The following is a 17,846-nucleotide window of genomic DNA, read 5'->3' on the forward strand; positions in this document are numbered from 1 at the left end:
AAAAAAGAGGCAAAAAAAGAAACTAACAACTGTGAAGTAGAAATCCTTGTCGGAGAAATCGAGACGAGGCAACACATTTTGTTTGGTGGCCATAGCATTGGCGTAACAAATGCCAAAAAGGCAAGAGAGTGGCAGCATGTGACAGATGCTGTCAACGCTGCATCAGCACAGGGTCGCACTGTTGCGGAAATCAAAAAGAAGTGGTCCGACATTAAGGTGGACGCCAAAAAACGCCTGGCATCACACAGGCAGAGTGTGTGTGCCACGGGAGGGGGAACAGGAGCACCGGAGCTCACCCCTATGGATGAAAGGCTGGCCGGTATAATCGGCGAGTCCCTGCTGAGTGGAGTGGTGACGGAGGCAGATGGGGACACTGATGTTAAGGTTGCACCGACTGAACTAGGTAACCACATTTATATACCCGTGTTTGAAATGAGAGTAAACCAAATGTATTCAAGTTGTGTGATATCTGCTGGTATGTAAATAAAACAATACGTGTATTTCGAAAAACAAATCATAACTTTATTAAGAAAAAAGAATTAACAAGATGCTGGTTCCACCAGGGTAGGAGGACCTCGCGAGGAACCTCGTGCCTCGAGCCCGCTGCCTCCACGGGCACGGCACCTCCTGCCTCCACGGGCACGGCACCTCGTGCCTCGGCACGGCACCTCCTGCCTCCACGGGCACGGCACTCGTGCCTCGAGCCCCGCTGCCTCACGGGCACGGCACCTCCTGCCTCCACGGGCACGGCACCTCGTGCCTCGAGCCCCGCTGCCTCCACGGGCACGGCACCTCCTGCCTCCACGGGCACGGCACCTCGTGCCTCGAGCCCGGCGTCTCCACAGCACCTCCTGCGCAGCCCTCCAGCAGCGGCCGTGTCCTCACAGATGCAGTCCTGCAGAATCAGAGGGACACACTTGCTGCAGTACACGAGGTTGCAAGAGAGCTGGGACAAATTCGTCATGTGTTGGGAGAAATATGCACTTGTTTAAAAGATATAGCCAATAAATAAGTTGTTTCAATACCTTGTTGTGTGTGTAAGTTACGCATCACATCCAGACGCTGTTGAACTCCACCTGGGTGTGGGTGTGGATGTGCATGGGGAAGGGGTCTGGCTCGTGGCGGTACATGCAGCCTCAGGGGTAACGGCACATTTTTAAGGAGTGCCAAATTGTGCAGCACAGCACACAGCCTCACAATTTGGCACACCTTCAAATCAAATCAAATTTTATTTATATAGCACATTTAAAATAGATTTTCGGTCGAACCAAAGTGCTGCACATGCCTTGTCCGGTTTATAGCAAAGCTTTCCTCCTGTGGCATCGAGGCAGCGCCACCTGCCCTTTAGCAGGCCTATTGAGCGCTCTACCACAGCTCGTGCCTGGCTGTGGCGAGTGTTGTAATTTCGCTCCTCTGCGCTCTGCGGGTTGTTGAACGGGGTGAGCAGCCACCGCTTGAGGGGATATCCACTGTCACCTGTAGTGTTGATACATAGGTTATATAACGCAGCATATATACATTATTAATTATTTAGGAGTTTTAAAATCTTACCCAAAAGATACCCATCACGCACAGCTCCAGCCTCAAGTCGGTGGCCAACACTGCTGTTTCGCCAAATGAAGGAGTCGTGCGTTGACCCAGGCCACCGAGCAACCACATTGGTGAACAGCATGTTAGCATCACATATAATTTGGACATTATCGAATGAAAGTGCTTTCGATTAACGAATGCACTTTCATTGATACTGGGTGCCCTTACAGCAATGTGAGTGCAGTCAATGGCACCGATTACATTTGTGAAACCGGACATTGCTGCAAATTGCATTTTTTTATTTGCCTGCTCATCCACCGTGTAAGGAAACTTTATGTATAAAGGCGACAACGCAATTATACCTCCCAACACATCTGGCATAATACGGCTGAGGGTGGGCTGGGATATCCCGACCTATCAGCCATTTCCTCTGAAACGTGCGGTTGCCAGAAATCCAAGTGTTGTCAATACTTGGATTGGAACCGCACGGCTCGGTTCCTTCGGTGCTCCGCTCTAACTCCGGACCCAACACAGCACACAGCTCTAGTAAAACGGCTCTTGAAGTCGGAACCGGCTCATGAGCCACTCATCATCATTGGCCAGCAAATCTTGCGGTCTCTGAAATTACGCACCTCCGCACTCTTCCATTTGCCAAGTCCTCTAATAGTGCCAAATCAGCCATTGTGCGTCATTACGCATTGTGGCACGTCTTTATACACACCCGGCCACCTGATTGTATATGATAAGGTACAGGTGGTGAAATGACCCTGCTTTTATTGACTGGTCCATTTGCTAGCCATAATAAGACGGAGATTCGTCCTAATCATAAGGAATATTAATAGTTATATGGCTTCCTTTTCACTCTATATGTAAGGCACCTAAAGCTGAATCTGTGTTAACCCTTGTTTTAGCCTGCTACTGTTAGAAGTTATTATCGATAATTGATTTTAGACCATGAAGCTTTTTAATCACAGAACGTATATAGTTGCACACCGAGGTGTGCCGTCACCAGACGCACATGATATATCAGTATAGACGTAATTCTGTCCTCCTGCTTACCGCATCATTTATGAGAATACATTTCATAACATTAACACAACATATTCGAGGTGGTTTTAAATAACATATCCGTATTTATTTATTTCTCCAAGTTATGTGTCTGTGTGCACTGAGGAGTCGCAACAGAAGTTTGTTTAATCATTTTAAGATTGGCTTTAATCAATGTTTGAAAAGTAGTCCTTCATATGATAAATGAGTAACATATTGATGGTATTATTTCCACATATTTCTCTCCATTCTTCCTTCTGCCAACGGTGTCGCAGTTTCTCGTCTCTCCTGTTGTTGTGCTTAGTGCGTACGCATGGGTTCGAGTTTGCGTGGAGGACCGCACCTTTTCCAGTCAAGTTAGTATTTTATAAATCGCAAACCTTGCGTAGAAACGGCGTACGCCATTTTTTCTTGCGTAAATCCCTTTATAAATGAGGCCCCAGGTCCTGTCAGGATCCTATGGAGCTCATGGGCCATGACACGCCCAGGACCTACTTCAGCACCTCAAAGTAAGTCTAACATAAATATATGTATTAACTATCCTCTTGTATATGAGTGTTTCATATAGTTAAGCTTTACTTGTGTGTCAAGTTAATAACAGCTATGCATAGGCGCACTACACATAAATTAGACTAACAAAAAATAGTTTTAGAATGGTAGTAGAGTGGTGTTTACCTGTCAATATGTCTACATAGTGTTCACTAGGCTCAAGGGATGGCTCGCGTTGCTTAATTTGTAAAAAATAGTTTTCATTCATATTTATCCAGTCTGACATTAATCTGAAGTGGTGGTGTCATGAAGAGATGTGTTGACTGTTGTTTGGCTAATGTCTGCCTTTTTTTTTCTTTTTTCCAGGAGAATGGACCAAATGTCAACTGGAAGTTATTTTTATTCATATAGTTTGTTTTCCTAGTATATTCACAAAAGCTCAGGAGTAGACATGAACCTGTGCACAAAAATCCATCACATAGAGACATGAGAACTAACTAACTTGCTCGCTCACTCACACACACATACATTCTGTTATGTAAATGTATTTGCATTTTAAAAGCAGCTGGAATTGTTATTTTATAGATTTTTTTTGTTCAAAAGGAACTATGTTGCTCGTATTTTTAAAAATATATTTACTTGATGTTATAAGCATTTGTTCATGGGACCTAAATGTTGTATTAATAAATATAATTTACAACAGCAATGACATTTTTGTGTTATCCTTTCGCATTACACCATACTGTTCATTTTGAACAGTGTGTTTAGATTAATGTATATTTCCACTTTTGATTTGTATTTCCATCACAAGTTAGGTCTTAAATTTTATTCAAACGTGGTCTTAAAAAGTCTTAAGAAGTCTTAAATTTCACTTGTTTATTCCTGTAGACACCCTGTTTATTGTTTGAGACATTCTAGATATGTTTTTCCTCAGTCCCAGGCAATGACTGATGCAGATGTGTTAAGGATGTCCCTGACTTCCATTACTCTGGCAATCAAACAATTTTACTGTCACAATTAGGAGATTTTTTAAAGTAAATTTCCTAAATTTTTACAAGAAATCGGTGGAGATTGACAAAGATTTTAACAAAGTTAATGTAATAATGTTTGTTTGATCTTTGATAAAGTAATGTGGGTTAAGATGCATATAATTTAATTAAATGGATTTATTTCATAATATTTAAAATACATTTGCACATATATTTATACATTTATATAAGTACACTTAAATAAACAAATGCAAAGACAGTTATTTAACAATATATTCTGTAGTAGTTGGAATTATACCGTGTTACAGTTACAACCGGCCCTTTGAGGGCAGCCATGAGGCTGATGTGGCCCACGGTGAAAATGAGTTTGACACCCCTGCTCTAGACCTTTCTTCAGCATTTGACACATTGAACCACCAGATCCTTATTTCCTCCCTTCATGACCTGGTATCTCAGGCACTGCACTCTCCCTCTTCCCATCCTACCTCAACGACCGCACTTACCGGGTAACTTGGAGAGGATCTGTGTGTGAACCTTGCCCTCTCACTACTGGGGTCCCTCAAGGCTCCCTCCTGGGTCCCCTCCTCTTCCTCTTCCTCTCACAACTTGGGTCCCTCAAGGCTCTGTCCTGGTTCTCCTCTTCCTCTCACTACTGGGGTCCCTCAAGGCTCCGTCCTGGGTCCCCTCCTCTTCCCCTCACTACTGGCATCCCTCAAGGCTCCGTCCTGGGTCCCCTCCTCTTCCTCTTCCTCTCACAACTTGGGTCCCTCAAGGCTCTGTCCTGGTTCTCCTCTTCCTCTCACTACTGGGGTCCCTCAAGGCTCAGTCGGGGGTCCCCTCCTCCTCTCTTTACTGGGGTCCCTCAAGGCTCTGTCCTGGTTCTCCTCTTCCTCTCACTACTGGCGTCCCTCAAGGCTCAGTCGTGGGTCCCCTCCTCCTCTCTTTACTGTTGTCCCTCAAGGCTCTGTCCTGGGTCCCCTCCTCTTCTGTGTTCACTAATTCTCTCGGCTCTGTCATTTGCTCGCATGACATCAGGACAGCAGAAAGTCTCTACATCTTCCGCCGAAAATTAAAAACATATTTTCCGACTACCTTGAATAAAAATAGATTAGCATTTCAGTGGCACTTGAGTTGCACTATGGCATTACTTATATCAAAGCAAATCTCAAGGACTGCATTCTTTCATCTCCGTAATATTTAAAAAATCAGGCACATCTTGTCTCAAAAAAATGCAGAAAAATTGGTTCACGCGTTCGTTACTTCAAGACTGGATTACTGAAGCTCCTTATTATCAGGCTGCTCTAATAAATCTCTTAGGTCCCTCCAGTTGATCCAGAATGCTGCAGCTCGTATTCTCACTAAAACTAAGAACAGAGATCACATCACTCCTGCACTAGCTGCTCTGCACTGGCTCCCAGTAAAATCAAGAATCACTTTTAAATTCTTCTCTTAACCTACAAAGCCTTGATTGGTGATGCACCATCATATCTTCAGGAGCTTGTAGTACCATATTGCCCCACTAGAGAGCTACGCTCACTAAATGCAGGACTACTTGTAGTTCCTAGAGTCTTAAAAAGTAGAATGGGAGCCAGAGCCTTTAGTTATCAAGCTCCTCTTTTATGGAACCAGCTTCCAACTTCAGTCCGGGAGGCAGACACAGTCACCTCATTTAAGAGTAGACTTAAGACTTTCCTCTTTGACAGAGCTTATAGTTAGGTCTGAATCAGGTTCACCTGGTCCAGCCCCTTGAGATGCTGCTATAGGCTTATAGCTGCTGGCGGACGTTTAGGATGCACTGAGCTCCTCTCCTCTTTTTTTTTCTCTCCTTAGGGATGAATTTTCATCTTTCCATCACACATTACTAACTCTGCTTTCTCCCCGGAGTCCTTTTGACTTCACGTCTCATGGGGTCATCGGACCCTATGAGACGGCATAGATCCTATCTGCTGATGGATCATCGAGGTCTGGGTCGTGGAATTCCTGCCACCAACTACGCCACTGCCCTGTTGAGACTCCGCCCACTGTTGAGACTCCTTCCACTCCTCCTCTCTACCTCCATCTACCTGATGGATCGTGGAGGTCTCCATCGTGGAATATGCCTACTATGAACTATTCATACACTCTGTCATATTCATTGAATGTATTTAAACTCTAAATCTGTCCTTCTGTACACATTACATCTATTGTTCTGTCCATCCTGGAGAGGGATCCTCCTGTTCTCTCCTGAAGGTTTCTTACCTTTTTTCCCCCTGAAGGGTTATTTGGGAGTTTTTCCTGATCTGATGCGAGGTTTTGGGGCAGGGATGTCTATGTGTACAGATTGTAAAGCACTCCGAGACAAATTTGTAATTTGAGAAATTGGGCTATACAAATAAACTGAATTGAATTGAATATCATTACTTATGGAATTACTTATTTTATTATGGTATTTTTGTAGTTTAACTTTCTTGAAGAAATGTTACTTTCTTTATTCTTGTTCTGAGTTTGTACTCGTGGTTGAATTCACTTATTGTAAGTCGATTTGGATAAAAATGTCAGCTAAATGATATGTAATGTTGTTCTTTTTATTAAGAGGTCATGCTTCTCTCATACACAACTAATTCACAGATTTGTCAGTGATATACTTCTTATAACAGTTTAATATGAGATTCAAAAGATGTATAAATGTATGTTACTATTGTCCACAGACGTCCAGCAGCTGTTGGTGGTTAAAAAAGAGGTTCCTTTTGAGCAGCAGGTCTGGAGCTCCAGTCTGGACCAGGTGCATCCAGAGCCCCCACTAGTTAAAGAGGAACAGGAGGACCAGGAGAACCCAGAGCCCCCCCACATTAAAGAGGAACAGGAGGACCCAGAGCCCCCCCACATTAAAGAGGAACAGGAGGAACTCTGGACCAGTCAGGAGGGAGAGCAGCTTCAAGGGCTGGAGGAGGCTGGTCTCAAGTTCTCATTCACTCCTGTGAAGAGTGAAGCTGAAGAGGAAGCTCAGTCCTCTCAGCTTCATCAAAGACAAACTGAACCGATGGAAATAGAAGCTGATGGAGATGATTGTGGAGGACCAGAACCAGCCAGGAACGCAGATCCAGATCCTGATGAAAAGACTGGAGACTCTTCAGAACCAGATACTGATGAGGAGACTGGAGACTCTTCAGAACCAGATACTGATGACTCTGTTGATTGGAAGAAGACCAGAGAACCTCAAGCAGGTTTAAACTCTCTGAATAATGATGAGGTTTCTGTTAGTGATTCAAAATGTAGTTCTAGTCAGAAACCATTAAGCTGCTCTAAATGTGGGAAAAGATTTCACCTCAAAGGAGATTTTAAGAAACACATGTTAACTCACACAGGAGAGAAACCTGTAAAACATCTTTTGCACAGAGAGACTTTTAGAAATGTTCACAGGAGAGAAACCTTTCAGCTGCTCAGTCTGTAAAACATCTTTTGCACAGAGAGGACCTTTAAAGTGTCACATGTTAACTCACACAGGAGAGAAACCTTTCAGCTGCTCAGTGTGTAAAACATCTTTTCGACACAGTGGAACTTTAATGAGTCACATGTTAACTCACACAGGAGAGAAACCTTTCAGCTGCTCACTCTGTAAAACATCTTTTGCACGGAATGAAACTTTAAAGAGACACATGTTAACTCACACAAGAGAGAAACCTTTCAGCTGCTCAGTCTGTAAAAGATGTTTTGCACAGAGAGGAACTTTAAAGAGTCACATGTTAACTCACACAAGAGAGAACTCATTTTAGTTGTTCTGGTTTTGGTAAAGTTGACATTTATTCGACTCCCTTGCTTGTCAACAAGACCTTGAGAAACTGGACCTCCCTCGTTTGGGGCAGTGACTCACTTCCAACTGGGAGGACTCTATCCACTAACCACTACGAAGCCATCTCCACTAAGTGAATATCATCTGGGTAGAGTAGTCACCATGTTTGTTTTGTTTAGATTTACCTGCCCTGTTCTTTGTCATCGGGTATTTTATGAACCCCCGAGTGTTCCTGTTGTGCTTGTAGCTGCTGTCATAGCGATCCAGTCTGCTGAGCTTTGTTGAGTTGAGATCCTCCACCAAGAATATGTCAGCAGACTGAATTTCATCAGTGACGTGGCTTTTGTGTGATATAATTACAGTTACTGTACTTACTGTAGGATCTGCCTTGTTTGGAGTGCTTTCTTCTTATTTTTGCTTACATCCACTCTCATCCGCTTAGTCCGGGGTCGGGTCTTGGGGGCAGCAGACCCAGCAGGCTGACCCAGACTTCCCTCTCACCTGCAACATTTTCTAGCTCTTTCTGGGGGATCCTGAGGCGTTCCTAGGCCAGCAGCGAGATGTAATCCCTCCAGCGGGTCCTGGGTCTTCCCCGGGGTCTCCTCCCAGTTGGACGTACTTGGAAAACCTCTCAAGGGAGACGTCCAGGAGGCGTCCGAATCAGACGCCCGAACCACCTCAGCTGATTCTTTTCGATGCGAAGGAGTAGTGGCTCAACGCCAAGCTCCCTCCTGATGTCCGAGCTCCGAACCCGATCTGTAAGGCTGAGCCCGGCCACCCTACGGAGGAAACTCATTTTGGCCGCTTGTATTGGCGACCTTGATCTTTTGGTCACGGCCCAAAGTTCGTGACCATAGGTGAGGATTGGAACGTAGACCGACCAGCAAATTGAGAGCGTTGCCTTTCGGCCCAGCTCCTCTTCACCAAGACGGTCCGCTATAGCGCCTGTTTTACTGCTGCAGCTGCACCGATCCGCCTGTCGATCTCTCTCCATCTTACCCTCACTCGTGAACAAGACCCCGAGATGCTTGAACTCCTTCGCTTGGGGCACTCTGTCCCACCTGGAGGGAGCAGTCCACCGGTTCCCAGCAGAGCCCCATGGCCTCAGATGTGGAGGTGCTGACTCTCATCCCCGCCGCTTGACACTCAGCTGCAAAACGCCCCAGTGGTGATATACAATATTATGGAATTTGATGATTATTGTTAAGGTTATAGTTTTAAAGAGTAGTCTCTGTGATTATTTTCTGCACATGTGTTATGATAGCTGGTTGTTATCGTCAGAGCTCAGATCCAAACCTTCACTGTTTACTCTAAATGTGGATTCAGACTTTGACTCTTGGCATTTTTAAGGAACACCAATGTTAAGAATTTATCCAGTTTGCCCAGTTAAATCTTTAGTAAGAATTGTTTAAATTTCCAGTGAAACATATAGAGTGTATTTGGGTTTTCTTTTAGCACCTGCAGTACTGAAGTAGCCCTGGGGGCGGAGCTCTTGAGTTACGGGAACGCACTCCTGACTGAGTTATTAAACATCCGGTTTTTACATGTTCTTTCTGGAATATACTATTTCAGAAGGTACGAATTAAATATACATCCTTATACAGGCCGCATATCATTATATAAAATGAAGTGGTAACCTCAAGTGTGAAGTCATGTGTCATTGAAGCTGGTCGCCATTAGCTAGCCAATGCTATTTTAGGTTGACGTGTGATGGCAAAAACTAACGAATATAATCACACCAGAGCTAAAGCTGCAACTAGAATTCATCCAGTTTGCAGAGTAAAATCTATAGTTTGAATTGTTTAAATTTTCTAGTGAAACATATAGAGTGTATTTGGGTTTTCTTTTAGCACCTACAGTACTGAAGTAGCACTGGGGGCGGAGATCTTGAGGAGAGTTAAGCCCCAAGTCTTGGTACCAATCGATTCTATTGACTCTTAGATATGTTTGTGTATATATATATATGTATATATGTATGTGTATTTATATGTATATATATATATGTGTGTATATATGTAGGTGTATTTGTATGTATACATGTATATGTATATAGGTATATATATATAGGTATATGTATATAGGTATGTATATATATGTATATATACACAAACGGCTATTGTTGGGGCTTTTGCCAACCTAAAAACAAGTTTGAAAAGTAAAAATTTAAAGACGCTTGACAATTAAATGCAGTCTATGAATTCTTTGACATTTTATAATTTAACCAGTTTGCTCCAACAGACGAAAAACTAATACAAGTTTTTAATCACTTTGTTTGATTACAAATACAGTTCTATCTGTGCAAAAAATAACAAACATTTGAAAAAAAAATAGCTTATTGTGGCTGCAATTAACCTGTTTTGCACTGAATATCTTTTCAAGATCACAAAAATAACTTGCAAAACAAAACTAGCAGACATGTGTGAGTCATCACGTGTTATCATTATTATTAAAGCTCAATGTTGAGCTCTTGTTTTGAAGGGCAATGGTAGAACTCAAGGAGGTAACACCTGGTAAGTCGCCAAGAATCTCGGCCGTCGCGCAATCAGATGTTTTGTTTATGATTTGTCGACCAATCAGAGGTCTTCTTCGAATCTCATATGAATGAGATGCCAAGTTATAATTATGAGATACTATCTATTATGAGATAATATCTATTTTGGTCTCAACGTACAGACGCGTGTGGTTGCGATAGACGCAAATCTTTTCCTGGCGGCGAGTTTTCGGCACTGCGAATTTTGCCTTTTTGCATCTTTGGGTTATATAATTTAATCAAATCATGAACTGCAAGTAACCACATAAATATGCTTAATATTTGTTGATTTCATTTAATTATAATCTGGATGTAACAGAGTGGAAATCATACCAGTGAAAAATACATTTCATAAATGAAGAATATTCATTTAACATGCAAATTATAAATGTAACTTTCTTAAGCAACCATTTAAACATTTATCATGAACACACATATTTAGTTTGAAAAGAAAAACCAGCAGCTGCAGCTTGCTTACAAACTCTGGGACAAATATGGAAGAACAACATTGAACCAATTTTTCAACACTCCAGGAATAAACAGGCTTCTTCTGTACATTTCATTTCTGAAAGGACAACATGAAAAACAGCGAAATAGAGAAAAGTCATGTCAATATGTTGTTTCTTAAAAATATGCGACCAAGGTTAAAACATTGAGAGGAAATAAAACAGTGAACACAGTGCACATGTGTGTGAAGTATTGCAAAGTAGTTATATGACTTTGGAATTCAGGGACACACAAAATATATTTCTCCTCCATTTCTCTCTCCATTAAACGTCAGCGCAGGAATCATATTCATGAGCACATCTTGTGTCACCTTCACCCAGCTGACCCCACCTGTACCTGGTGGCCTTACACTGTCTCAAGAGACACATGTGGGACTATAGAGCGCTATCAAGGTGCACACAAGATTATTTTATTTATTTTACAAACAAGATGAGACAGAAGCTGTCGGCCTGAAGTTTACTGTGTTAGAGTGTTTTGGTCTTCTCTGCTGCCTGAGGAGGGGGGGGGGGGTCTTGCTGGTGCTGTTATCTGCAGCCTCATCACCACGAGATGCCGATAAATCTCGCACACTGTCTCTTGAATGGAAATTCAACTCTCCAGTCCATGAGCTGCAGTCCCAACAGCAACCACAAGGGGGAGACAGCAAGTTGAGGGGGGGGGGGGTGTTGTTCCTCCTCCTCCTCCTCCTCACAGCACACACACATTCCTGACGGTGGTCACAGCAGGGAGCCGCTCCATGGAGCATCAAGGTAACGTGTGTTGTGTTTATAATAACTGAAAAGTCTCCAGATCGTCTCTGACGTCACGTGTTCCATCTTTTGTAATCTTTGGAAGTTCATATTATTCTGTCTCCTGCTCAAACTTCATTCTGAGGGTTTTACTATTAATATTAAAGTAACCTGCAACATGTAGGTAAAGATTATAGATGGTGTAAAACTGACTAAAGATGATCTGTAACTAATGTGCATAGCAACATGTTCTGATGAAGTGAGGATGAGACACATATGTATTATAATGTGTAGCTCTTGGCTAAGATGAGGGACATATTGTGTGATTTAATGAGAACAATCAAAGAGTATCAAGTATCTGTTGAATGTTCAAAGATCTTAGAACTGACTCCAGAACGGAGCTTAAAAAGTCATTAATAATGTCTCAAAATCAACAGTGAAGCTCAGCAGGAGCCAACGGCTCTCATTACTGGGCTGTGCTGCGTTCAGGGCCAGCTGGACTTTGAACGTCTCACATGTGTAGAAAATAAAAGCCAAAGACTAGATTCCACTGGATGGGTTGAACTGGTGATGCTGATGTCTGAGAACATGTTGACATGATGTCTTCATGGAGGAGAACATGTTGACATGATGTCTTTATAGAGGAGAACATGTTGACATGATGTCTTCATAGAGGAGAACATGTTGACATGATGTCTTCATAGAGGAGAACATGTTGACATGATGTCTTTATAGAGAACATGTTGACATGATGTCTTCATGGAGAACATGTTGACATGATGTCTTCATAGAGAACATGTTGACATGATGTCTTTATAGAGAACATGTTGACATGATGTCTTCATAGAGGAGAACATGTTGACATGTCTTCATAGAGGAGAACATGTTGACATGATGTCTTCATAGAGGAGAACATGTTGACATGATGTCTTTATAGAGAACATGTTGACATGATGTCTTCATAGAGAACATGTTGACATGATGTCTTCATAGAGGAGAACATGTTGACATGATGTCTTCATAGAGGAGAACATGTTGACATGATGTCTTCATAGAGAACATGTTGACATGATGTCTTCATAGAGATAACTGATGAAATACAGTCTGCTGACATATTCTTGGTGGAGGATCTCAACTCAACAAAGCTCATCAGACTGGATCGCTATGACAGCAGCTACAAGCACAACAGGAACACTCGGTGGTTCATAAAATACATGATGACAAATAACAGAGCAAATAATGCTAAACAAAACAAACTCGGTGACTACTCTACCCAGATGATATTCTCTTCGTGAAGATGGCTTCGTAGTGGTTAGTGGATAGAGTCCTCCCAGTTGGAAGTGAGTCACTGCCCCAAACGAGGGAGGTCCAGTTTCTCAAGGTCTTGTTGACAAGTGAGGGAGTCGAATAAATGTCAACTTTACCAAAACAACTAAAATGAGTTCTCTCGTGTGAGCTAACATGTGACTCTTTAAAAAGATGTTTTAGCAGCTGAAAGGTTTCTCCTGTGTGAGTTTACATGTGACTCTTTAAAGTTCCTCTGTGTGCAAAACATGTTTTACAGACTGAGCAGCTGAAAGGTTTCTCTCCTGTGTGAGTGAACATGTGACTCTTTAAAGTTATCCTGTGTGCAAAACATGTTTTACAGACTGAGCAGCTGAAAGGTTTCTCCTGTGTGAGTTAACATGTGACTGTTCCTCTCTCTGTAAAAGATGTTTTACAGACTGAGCAGCTGAAAGGTTTCTCTCCTGTGTGAGTTAGCATGTGTTTCTTAAAATTTCCTAATGGTTTCTCACTAGAACTACATTTTGAATCACTGACAGAAACTTCATCATTATTCAACGAGTTTAAACCTGATTGAGGTTCTCTGGTCTTCTTCCAATCAACAGAGCCATCAGTATCTGGTTCTGAAGAGTCTCCAGTCTCCTCATCAGGATCTGGAGGTCTATCTGGATCTGTGTTCCTGGCTGGTTCTGGTCCTCCACAATCATCTCCATGAGCTTCTATTTCCATCTGTTCAGTTTGTCTTTGATGAAGCTGAGAGGACTGAGCTTCCTCTTCAGCTTCACTCTTCACAGGAGTGAATGAGAACTTGAGACCAGCCTCCTCCAGCCCTTGAAGCTGCTCTCCCTCCTGACTGGTCCAGAGTTCCTCATGTTCCTCTTTAATGTAGGGGGGCACTGAGTTCTCCTGGTCCTCCTGTTCCTCTTTAACTAGCGGGGGCTCTGGATGCACCTGGTCCAGACTGGAGCTCCAGACCTGCTGCTCAGAAGGAACCTCTTCTTTAACCACCAACAGCTGCTGGACGTCTGTGGAAAATAGTAACATACATTTATACATCTTTTGAATCTCATATTAAACTGTTATAAGAAGTATATCAGACAAATCTGTGAATTAGTTGTGTATGAGAAAAGCATGACCTCTAAATAAAAAGAACAACATTACATGTCATGTAGCAGACACTTTTATCCAAATCGACTTACAATAAGTGAATTCAACCATGAGTACAAACTCAGAACAACAATAAAGAAAGTAACATTTTTTCAAGAAAGTCAAACTACAAAAATAATACAATAAGTAATACCATACCATTTTTTTAAATTTTTTTTCCCTCTCCTTAAGGATGAATTTTCATCTCTCAATCACACGTTACTAACTGCTTTCTCTCCGGAGTCCTTGTGACTTCACGTCTCATGGGGTCATCGGACCCTATGAGACGGTATAGATCCTATCTGCTGATGGATCATCGAGGTCTGGGTCGTGGAATTCCTGCTCCCGACTACGCCACTGTCCTGTTGAGACTCCGCCCACTGTTGAGACTCCGCCCACTCCTCCTCCCCACCGCCATCTGCCTGATGGATCGTGGAGGTCTCCATCGTGGAATATGCCTGCTATGAACTATTCATACTCTGTCACATTCATTGAATGTATTTAAATTCTAAATCTGTCCTTCTGTACACATTACATCTATTGTTCTGTCCATCCTGGCGAGGGATCCTCCTCTGTTCTCTCCTGAAGGTTTCTTCCCTTTTTTTCCCCCTGAAGGGTTATCTTGGAGTTTTTCCTGGTCCGATGTGAGGTTTTGGGGCAGGGATGTCTATGTGTACAGATTGTAAAGCACTCCGAGACAAATTCGTAATTTGTGAAATTGGGCTATACAAATAAACTGAATTGAATAAGGAATGACATGAGTAATACCATAGTGCAATTCAAGTGTGACTGAAATGCTAATCTATTTTTATTCAAGGTATAGTCGGAAAAGATGTGTTTTTAATTTTCAGGGGAAGATGTCAAAACTTTCTGCTGTCCTGATGTCATGCTAGCAAATGACATAGCCGAGAGAATTAGTGAACACAGAGAAGAGGAGGGGACCTAGGACAGAGCCTTGAGGGATGCCAGTAGTGAGGAAGAGGGGACCCAGGACAGAGCCTTGAGGGACCCCATTAGTGAGAGGAAGAGGGGACCCAGGACAGAGCCTTGAGGGACCCCAGTAGTGAGAGGAAGAGGGGACCCAGGACAGAGCCTTGAGGGACGCCAGTAGTGAGAGGAAGACGGGACACAGGATGGAGCCTTGAGGGACCCCAGTAATGAGCTGCAGGGAACCAAGGAGGGAGACTTAAGGGACCCCCGTAGTGAGAGGGCAAGGTTCAGGCACAGATCCTCCAAGTTACCCGTAAGTGCGGTTGAGGTAGGATGGGAAGAGGGAGTGCAGTGCCTGAAATACCATGAACGGAGGAAATAAGGATCTGGTGGTTCAATGTGTCAAATGCTGAAGAAAGGTCTAGAACAGTGGTCGCCAACCCGTGATCGCGATCTACCGTACGAACTCGGAGACGTTCCTTGTCGTACTCCAGAATAAAATGAACATAAAATCAGAAACACATTGTTCCTCATTTTCTGAAGTTTCTTCTGAAACGTTTTCTTCCTGACTGGAAGATCGACGTCAGAAAAGATCTCCGCCTGATTTTAATGAACGCCTGAAAGCGGGTTCTCTGACAGCCGTGTTGTCAGCTGTGCTCCTGAAAGAGGGGCCGATAGTAGCCTACAGGTGGGGCGCAGGGGAAATGCAGAAAGACCTTTATTCATAACTTTACATATTACACAAGTTCAAAATACAAGGAGACATACAACTACGTCATCAATAAATAAATGTTGTAATGCCTATACCTTAGTGTAAATGTTTACGTAACGGCATTCACAAATTACGCCTGCGCATGCGCAACTGCCGAGATTCTTGGCGGCTTGCCAGGTCTTACCTCCGTGAGTTGGGCTTTTCTGCTGTTGTCCTTCAAAACAAAAGCTCAACATTGAGCTTTTTTTCTTGTCTGATGGAGCAATCTGGTTTATTGAAAGTGATTGCAATTGTATTTATTCTATTATTTGAAAAAGCAACGATGCAGGAGTCACAAATGGTGATTCTCATATTTATTATTATTATAATTATTTAAATCTGAGGATGTCTGTAGAGCTGATGTGAACGTATTCACCAACGGGCTGACTTCAGAACCAGTCCCAGATGAGAAAACTTTCATGAATACCACATTTGCCCTGAAAAACGTGTCAGTGAAGTAAAAGAATCACCAAATCAAAGACCAGGAGCTGGATGACTGACAGCAGCTCACAGACGGCCTCAGACTGTCTGTCTGTGCTTATGAACTAACTACAAGCTCACAGAGAGTTCAGTCACAGCCACCACACTGACTGGAGTCACATGACTTGATGGCATTATGATGAGAGCTGAACTTACATGAGTTGCACTGACTGATCATGTTGTCAGTGTCGTGTTGTAATGTAAACAAATACAACATTTATATTGGTAGTTCATCCAGCTGCTCATTGAAATGTGTTTTTTCTTGTTCATATTGTGTGCGGTGAACAAATATCTTACTTTTTATATCACACTTAAATTCTGTGTTCCTGGTCTCATCAATTTGAAAGCTGGACCAAAGTGTTTTGATTTCATTCAATTAGAATTAGGCCAAATAAAAAGCCTCAAGTCATAAGTCCAGTCTGGACCGTCGTTTCCTCTCAACGCCTCAATAGGTAGATCTTGCCGGTCATGAAGGCAGAGGTCAGGGATCTTGGGCTCAAAAAGGTTGGTGACCACTGGTCTAGAAGGATAAGGACAGACCAGAGAGAGGCTGCTTTAGCAGTGTGAAGTTGCTCAGAGACAGCAAGGAGGGCAGTCTGTCGAGTGGCCGGCCTTGAATCCAGATTGGTGAGGGTCAAGAAGGTTGAGATGTGGTACAGTACAAAGTACAACAAGTACCTGGGTGTTCACTTGAACAATAAACTGGATCACCTCATGTTTTTCTTGAACCCCAATTATTTTTACATGTTTTTCTGAACTTTTCTTCCCCTTTTTTATAACCCCGACTGGAATGGGTTTTCTTCAGAGAAACATATTATTTTCATATGTTTGAGACAGGTCAGTGACATGAAAATTTCTTTATGGACAAGCTTCATGGGGAAAAAAAAACAAAAGACAGAGTCTTGTTTTCTTGAGGGGAAAATGAGATTCAGAAAAAGTTATTTTTCTTTAGAAATAAAAGTCTTAAAGAAAAACATTTTTCCTGGGCTTTATTGCATTTTTTGAAATATTCAAACTTTTTTTTAGAAAAGAAAGACAGTTTCTTTTGGACATTTTTTACTGATTCTTTAAGGGGGACATGTTTTATGGAAAAGTTCATTTTTGTGGTATTTTATAGAGGGTTTTGTTGATATTTTTAAAACAAAAATGGGGTCCATAGACATGGTTTGTGTTTCCCCTTTTTCTTTTTATTTCATAGTCAAAGAAAAAACATGACATTTTATAGAGGAGAACATGAATTTTAGTTTAACATGAGCTAAACCCAAAATGAAGGAAATTTCATGAAAGAAGACAGAGAGAAAGAAAAGAGAGAGAAAAAGACAGAGGGACAGAGAGAGAGAGGAGAACAGAGAAAAAAAGAAGAAACATGACAGAAAGAAGAGAGAGAGAGAAACAGAGAGAGAGAGAACAGAAAAGAGAGAGAGAGAATAGAAAAAAGAGAAAAGAGAAGGAAAAAGAGAGAGAGAGAAGAGAGAAACGGAAGAGAGAGAGAAAAGGACAGAGAGAGAGAGAACAGAGGGAAGAGAGACAGAAAAGAAGAATGAGACATGACAGAGAAAAAAGAGAGAACAGAGCAAGAGAGAGAAAAGGGGACAGAGAGAGAGAACAAGGGCAGAGAAGAGGAGAAAAGAGAGAAAGGAAAGAGAGAAAAGAGAAAAGAACAAGA

At 42.3% G+C, this 17,846-nt stretch overlaps 1 protein-coding gene across 2 annotated transcripts in view; it reads left to right on the forward strand.

The window, feature by feature from the left end:
* LOC130201128 (cilia- and flagella-associated protein 251-like) overlaps positions 1 to 17,846 on the forward strand; it is a 75,635-nt gene that overhangs the window by 9,405 nt on the left and 48,384 nt on the right. For both annotated transcript variants that reach the window (XR_008833136.1, XM_056425855.1), the window contains exon 2: positions 6,743 to 7,258. Coding sequence is in view for 1 of the 2 variants with exons in the window: in XM_056425855.1 (XP_056281830.1) it covers positions 6,743 to 7,258 (516 nt within the window). In the remaining variant the exon portion in view is untranslated. The remainder of the gene's footprint in view (positions 1 to 6,742; positions 7,259 to 17,846) is intronic.

The sequence above is a fragment of the Pseudoliparis swirei genome, chromosome 11 (genome assembly GCF_029220125.1).
Source record: "Pseudoliparis swirei isolate HS2019 ecotype Mariana Trench chromosome 11, NWPU_hadal_v1, whole genome shotgun sequence".
Classification (NCBI taxonomy): domain Eukaryota; kingdom Metazoa; phylum Chordata; class Actinopteri; order Perciformes; family Liparidae; genus Pseudoliparis; species Pseudoliparis swirei.